The 7,841-nt window shown below is 39.7% G+C and overlaps 1 protein-coding gene across 1 annotated transcript in view; it reads right to left on the reverse strand.

The window, feature by feature from the left end:
- NDUFS4 (NADH:ubiquinone oxidoreductase subunit S4) overlaps nucleotides 1-3,833 on the reverse strand; it is a 116,109-nt gene extending 112,276 nt beyond the window's left edge. The window contains exon 1 of the mRNA XM_034656935.1: nucleotides 3,684-3,833. Coding sequence (XP_034512826.1) covers nucleotides 3,684-3,781 — 98 coding nt within the window. The 5' untranslated portion in view covers nucleotides 3,782-3,833. The remainder of the gene's footprint in view (nucleotides 1-3,683) is intronic.
- Between the last annotated feature and the right edge of the window lie 4,008 nt (nucleotides 3,834-7,841).

Raw genomic sequence — 7,841 nt, forward strand, 5'->3', positions numbered from 1 at the left:
TTCTTGATCTCAGGGTCATGAGTTCAAGTCCCACCTTGGGCTCCACACTGGGCATGGAGCCTACTTAAAAGAAAAAAAAATTTTAGAGATATCTCAAGCTCACTAAACTTGGCTTTGACATGTTTCAAAGACAGTGAAAGTAGCTGCACTTCAGAGAGGAATTTATTCAGCTTATCTTAAGTAGAAGCCAACAACTGGTTCTGAATGTCCTAGATGTTTCTCAAATTTGGGCTGAGACAGTTTCCCAGCAAGATGTAATATGCACAGAACTCTTGTCAACATCAGGACTGTTGGGGCGCCTGGGTGGCTCAGTAGTTAAGCGTCTGCCTTCGGCTCAGGGCGTGATCCTGGCGTTATGGCATCGAGCCCCGCATCAGGCTCCTCCACTGGGAGCCTGCTTCTTCCTCTCCCACTCCCCCTGCTTGTGTTCCCTCTCTCTCTGGCTGTCTTTCTCTCTGTCAAATAAATAAATAAAATCTTAAAAAAAAAATTAGGACTGTCAATTTTAGCACATCTTACTCAGGAGGTTCCTGGAGACTCATTAATTTCATACTAGCTTATCTAGTGCTGAAAAAGGAAATAGGGTGACACAACATAGCCAGAGATAGGAGCATAAAATAAGCCTCACAAAAAAAGACCCATACACTTAGTCCCCACCACATCATTAATACTCTGTGCTGACCCTAAGAAACTGTGTTTGAGGTAAATACACGACTCAGCTCAAAATGAGAAGTGATGGGGCACCTAGGTGGCTCAGTCAGTTAAGTGTCTGCCTTCAGTTCAGGTCATGATCCCAGGGTCCTGAGATCAAGCCCCGTGGCAGGCTCTCTGCTCAGTGGGGAGCCTGCTTCTCCCTCTTCCTCTGCCTGCAGCTCCAACTACTTGTGCCCTCTCTCTCTCTGACAAATAAAATTTTTTAAAAATGAGAAGTGATGAAACAAGGCTTGATAAGTATACATGAATAGGTTAAAGAAAACAAAAACCAAAACCACTGTATCAAGCATGGAGTCCAAAGTATTGCTATTCTGAAAGAGAGTACCATTTTATCTAGCTTTTAGATTAAAATCCTAAGTAGTTAAACTTACCCTGGACAATTCCATAGATAAGCCAGGGAAAGTAAGACTAAATGTAGGCCATTGATCCAGGTAAACGAGAAGCACGTGGAAACTAAGACACTCTAGAGCATGAGCTCAGTAACTAGATCAACTGAATCATCTACACTGTTTAAATAATTTTTCACCCTTATGTATGTTGTTGGGTTTTTTGGTTTGTTCTTGTTTTTTTACCGATATTCTATAGTTAATTGCATACAAGCTAATGTAACTGCGTCTTTCCTTCTACTGATCTTTCTTCAATATTTGTTCACTACTCCCCTTCTTACCAACTATTCTATCTCTCAGTGATCTGAAATGGTATACTATTTGCAAATGTTTTATAAGCACTACAATAAAATGAATTTTAGATTTAGATTATCCAATTAATTGGTTCTCTTTCCACCCACAAACTTTTCAGATCCTCATTACCTCAGAATCATAATGGAAAGAGAAAACTTAAGGATGAAAAGCCAATAATACGTAAAAGAGAAGGGCTATAAATCTGCCTCAAGATGAGATGACCATAAGCTCCTTGGGTAAAGAAAGTGTTATAGAAAGTAAATAAACAGAGGCACCTGGCTGGCTTGGTCAACAGAGCATGAGACTCTTGATCTCGGGATTGTGAGTTCGAGCCCCTTACTGGGTGCAGAGATTACTTAAAAATAAAATTTTGGGGGTGCCCAGGGAGCGCAGTTGGTTAAGCGTCTCATTCTTGGTTTCAGTTCAGGTAGTGATCTCAGTCGTGATCTCAGGACTGTGGGACCTAGCCCTGCATCAGGCTCCTGGCTGAGACTCTTCCTCCCTCCCACTCTGCCCTGCCCCTCTCTAAAATAATCAAATCTTTTTTAAAAATTAAACAATAAAATTTTTTAAGTGTGAAACAAAGGTCACCTTATATGATGTAATATTTTATTTTCAAATCTCTTCTAACACATTTGGAAGCAGAAACTCTTCAAATTTGCACAAGTAACTTAGTACCAATTATCATGCATTTCCAAAATCCAGTATCTTTTTTTTTTTTTAAGATTTTATTTATTTATTTGACAGAGATAGAGACAGCCAGTGACAGAGGGAACACAAGCAGGGGAGTGGGAGAGGAAGAAGCAGGCTCATAGCGGAGGAGCCTGATGTGGGGCTCGATCCCATAACGCCGGGACCACGCCCTGAGCCGAAGGCAGACGCTTAACCGCTGTGCCACCCAGGCGCCCCCAAAATCCAGTATCTTAACTTCTACTACAATAGCTGACAAAATGGCTGCAACTTAAGCTTAAATATACAGTCATGTCTCAGTTAGCCATGTACCAGTGGTCCTTTCAAATTTGTTTTGAGTTCTATGGCTACTATGAATGCATCACTTGGGAATGCAAAATCAATCTCCATAATGTCTAGAACAAGAACTAACCTGTATCACCTGTGTCATTGCCTTAGTCAATCAGTGGGGCATTTTAGAGAAGCACTTTCCATTCTTCAAGTTACCCACACGTAAAAACAGTTAACTACAAACTTGTTTACCTTTACCCAATCTTAGCATCCTTATTTTTCAAAGATCGTATATTATGTACATATCCATTAATGCCTTCAAAGCTTTTCATAAGCCACTGACGCTACCCAGAACATTCTCTTCTTCTCCCCACCTCACCAACACCCACTATTTAAAACCTTAATAAAACTTAACCTCTAGAAATCCTTTCTAATTAACTCTAGTTATAACTCTCTACATTCCCTTTATATTTTAATATAACACTAGCATTTGACTAGACCAATTTTTAACCACCCCCATCTGTCCATACAGTGTTTCCACGTTATTCCAAGCGCTTAGTGTAGTCTCCTGAGAAAAAAATACTAGTGTGTGTGTCTGTTGTTGTGTTAGTAACATAAAGTCAGGAAAATCCGGAAAAACAGGGAAATCGAGAATTAAGTAATGCAGTCGAAAAAATCACCATCACAAAAACGCTTCAAAGCAGAACAATAACAGCAACAATCTGAATTACTGTGAAGCTTTAATAAAATTCTGGATAGGAAACTTTCCGACATTACCACCAGCCTTTTAAAAATTACCGTCCAATATTACTAACAGTGATATGTTCATTGACAATGAATTCCAACCAAGAAGTCTGATGAATAAAACAATCTTTCTGCACAGAAACCCACTAATACCACTTAAAGCCGTGTTAAGGAAGAGAGGGATTTAACCTTCCAACAAGGACCGGACTGATGGACAAACATGTGAAAAATGGAGGCGTGCGGAAAGTGGGGAGAAAAATCAGACTCCTCCCCTTCTCTGGGGGCTAGAGCTCAGCTCGTAGACCCGGAGACAACCCCACCCCACGGACCCTCTCTCACAGCAACAGTCCAAAAGCTTCCAAGAAATCATACGTCCTCCTCCCCAATCCCCGCATTCACGCCCCCCACTCGCCTGGCCAGCGCCCCTGAATCGCAGCTAGTCCCAAATTCGCCTGCCCTCTCCGGAGGAAAGGGTCAGCAGAGAACGCTTTCCCCGCGGCCTTATCCGGGACCCAGCCAGCAGAGACCTCCACGAAAGTGGGGCGACCCCAGAAGCTTGAAGAAGAAGCCTGACAATCCTGTTACCTGATAGGAACCCTGGAAACGGAAATGGCAGCTACAGCCACTGCCCTTTTCCCCCACAACATTTGCCTCAGCGCCTCTGACATTGAGACCGCCGCCATCTTGCTGCAGGCAAACGCCAGGACGGATCTCCGGAAGGGACAAACTTCCTTCGTTCTCAAGACTGTGACCACAATGTAACAGAGTGGGTTTTTGTTTATTTCATTTTTGTTTGGCGCTTTGTTAAATACTGGAGTTTAGAAAAGAGGTGAAAGGTTTGATTGACAGATAAGAAGGAAAATGAATGGAAGATAATGCAGCAGTGCATTAAGTGTAAATATTACCTCCATAAATTGTAATCCTTGTTCGTTGTTAGGACTGGTTATTTAATGAAAAGACACCTCCTCCCCCCCAAAAAAGAAAACCTGGAAAATTTAAACACCTGCGACTCATAATTTTTTCAAAGGACTGAGCATATTTAGGGCTGAGCTCACTGGAAGAGCCAGAGGGCTCTCTGGATTCTTGAGAACCTAAAGTAGTACTTTTCCAAAGTGTTGCCAGATTCAGAATGTAAGCCCTCAGGAAAGGACTGTATTCAGTTTGATGTTCTCTAGTTGTAATGATCATATTTTCCAGTTTGAACACATGGCCTGGCAAAGGGTTTTGGGTTTTTTTTGACATGTGGATTTCAATGAAAAACTAATGGAACACAATATTTGATATCCTTGTCTTCCCAGCAAATTCGGAACATGCGATCATAATCTAACCACCAAGAAGATTATTAATGCTTCATACATATAAAACAAAAATTATCTTCTGAGACCAGCGTTGGGAATATCTTTGTATTGTGGGCTACTGACCTTAAAAACAATGATTAACTGTGAATTATTTAAAATAAAAAGGTTAGTTGGGGTGCCTGGATGGCTCAGTCTGTCAAGCGTGTGCCTTAGGCTCAGGTCAGGATCTCAGGGTCCTGGGATCAAGCCTCACTTTGGGCTCCCTGCTCAGCGGGGAGTCTACTCCTGCCTCTTCCTCTGCCATCACTTCACCCACTCGCACTCATGCCTGTGCTCTCTCTCTCTCAAATAAATAGAATCTTAAAAAACAAGAAAAAGAAAAGAACTCCAACCCTATGTTGGGTGTAGAATTTACTTTAAAAAAAAAAGTTTCTGTTTAAAAAAAAGAAAAAAATCACAAAGAGAAAATACATGTACTATATTTATTGAAAAAAAATCCATGTATCAGTGGACTTGCATAGTTCAAGCCCATGTTGTTCAAGGTTCAACAGTACTGTTTCCATTCTTATAATTTTGACATTTCAAGAATGTTACATAAATTGACTCGTGCAGTGTATGACTTTTTGAGATTGGCTTCTTACACTCAGCATAATGCCCTTGAGAACCATTCAAGTTAATGCGTGTATTAGGATCCTCCTAATTCCTGGTGTATTCCTGGTGTATTCCTGGTGTATTAGGATCCTCCAGAAAAGCAAAACCAATAAGATACACGTATGGGCATACCTATTTGTTTAACCATTCACCTATTGCAAAATATTTTGGTTGTTTCCTTTTTTTGGCTATTACAAATAAAACTGCTATGAACACTCATGTTTTTTTGGGTAGACATCAGTTTTGATTTCTCTGGGATAAGTGTTCAACAGCACAATGCTGGGTCATGTGATACATGTATGTTTGTTTTTTAAAGAAACTGCTTAACTATTTTTCAAAGTAGCTATACCATTTTATATTCCTACCAGCAATATATGAGATACAGTTTCTCCTTATCCTCACCAGCAGTTGCTATTTCACTATTTTTGATTTTAGCTCAACCAACATTAATAATGGGTGTGTCATGATGTCTCATCATGGCCCTAATTTACATCCCCCGAATGGCTAATAATATCAAATATCTTTTCATGTGCTTATTTGCCATCTGTATATTCTATGCAGTTAAATATCTCATGTCTTTCACTCATTTTCTAATTGCATTATTTGTTTTTTACTGTTACATCTTGAGAGGTCTTTATATATTCCAGATATGAGTCCTTTATCGGATATGTGGTTTGCAAATGTTTTCTCCTATCTGTAGCTTGTCTTTTCATCCTCTTAACAGGTTCTGTTGCTCAGTAAATGTATTAAATTTTGATGAAGTCTAGATTGGTCATTTTTAAGTTCATGGATTGTATTTTTAGTGTAATGTCCAAGTACTGTTCACCAATCCTATGTCCTAAACACTTTTTCCTATGTTTTCTTCTAAAGGTTTTTTAGTTTTACCTTTTACAGTTAAGCCTATGGTCTTTTTTGAGTTAAGTTTTTAGTTAACAAGGTGTGAGGTTTAGGTCAAGATTCAGTTTTTTACCTGTGCATATCCAGTTGCTCCAGCACTCTATTTAAAAAGACTATCTTTCTTCCATTGAATTGCTTTTGTACCTTTATCAAAAAATCAATTTGGCATATTATTTCTGCATATTATTTCTGGGTTCCCCATGTCAGAGGGAATTTTTAAGCCCTAGGGTGGTATTGATGTTGGGTTAAATTTTAATAAAGGTGTTTTCTTTCTTTCTTTTTTTTTTTTTAAGATTTTATTTATTCAGAGAGAGAGATAGTGACAGCACAAGCAGGGAGGAGAGAGAGAGGCAGGCTCCCACCCACAGAGAACCTGATGCAGGGCTCAATCCCAGGACCCCAAGATCATGACCTGACCAGAAGGTAGATGCTTAACTGACTGAGCCAACCAGGGGCCCCTGGTGTTTTCTTTTTTAAGCAGAAACTTATTATCTGTCCCAATGTTCATCAGGTCAACTTACTGTAGTAAGTTTGGTCTTATTGACCAAAACTCAACCTCTCCACCTACCAGGTATTCTAGTCCCTTCCTTTTGTGAATTTGGAATCCACAGGGAAGATTTCACTGGTCTTGTCTTTCTACACAGCCTTAGATCCCAAATCAGAATTGCTAACAGTACACTTCTGTAGAATCTCTGGTTCTCTTGACCTTCTGCTGGGTTCCCTCAGCTGTCCATAGTTGAAGTCCTTGCTGACCTCACATATAGGATATAGGCCTAAGAATGGAACAGATGTAACTTGTTATGTGCATTTATTTTTTTTTTTTTTACAATTTCACCTAGCTATAAACTCTACCACTAAGCTTAATAAAATGTCTAGGTCTAAATGCCAGTTTGATATTTCAATAGGTATATTAAAATTAACTTTACTTTTTCCTTGCATTTCATGTATGGTGACCAGAATCCTTCTGAGCAGCTCATCATTGCTAAACAAAACAGCAATTTTTTTTTTTAGATCTTATTATTTATTTGAGGGGTACCTGGGTGGCTCATCGGTTAATTGTCTGCCGGAGTCCTGGGATGGAGCTCCGCATCAGGCTCCCTGCTCAGTGGGGAGTCATCTTCTCCCTCTCCCTCTGCCTCTCTCTCTCTCAAATAAATAAATAAAATCTTTTTTAAAAATGAAGATTTTATTTATTTATTTGAGAGAGAGAACACTCGCACAGCAGGGAGAGGGGCAGAGGGAGAGAGAGAAGCAGACTCCCCACTGAGCAGGGAGCCCAACTCAGGGCTTGATCCTAGGACCCCAGGGTCAAGACCTGAGTGGAAGGCAGACACTGAACCCACTGAGCCACCCAGCTGCCACAACAAAACAGCAATCTAAGACACTTGTTTTACTAATAATTAGTACTCACTAACTTTATCTGACTCTTCAGTAGTTTGGCATAGCTTTTAATTCATTGAGTATCTTTTTTTTTGTCACTGAGTATCTTTAACCTCATTTCCCAAATGATGTTCTGGGGAACACTATTTGTGAGACACATTAACAGGTGCTCCTAAAAATTGCTTCCATACGACTAATATTCTAGACTTGGATATTCATAATATCCTTGGAGTACTTTTTTCCCCTCCAGCTCTATTGAGATATAATTGACATATAACATTTTGAAAGTTCAAGGTATAAAACATGATGATTTGATATATTCATATGTTGCAAAATGAGTACCACAATAAGGTTAGTTAACACATCCATCACCTCACATGGTTACCTTTGTGTGTATGTGTGTGTAGTGAGAATTTTTAAGACGTACTCTCAGCAACTTTCAAGTATACAATGCAGCAGTATTATTAACAAGAGTCACCATGCTATTCATTAGATCCCTGGAAAAAGTATTTATATT

Source organism: Ailuropoda melanoleuca, chromosome 3 (assembly GCF_002007445.2).
Source record: "Ailuropoda melanoleuca isolate Jingjing chromosome 3, ASM200744v2, whole genome shotgun sequence".
Classification (NCBI taxonomy): Eukaryota; Metazoa; Chordata; class Mammalia; order Carnivora; family Ursidae; genus Ailuropoda; species Ailuropoda melanoleuca.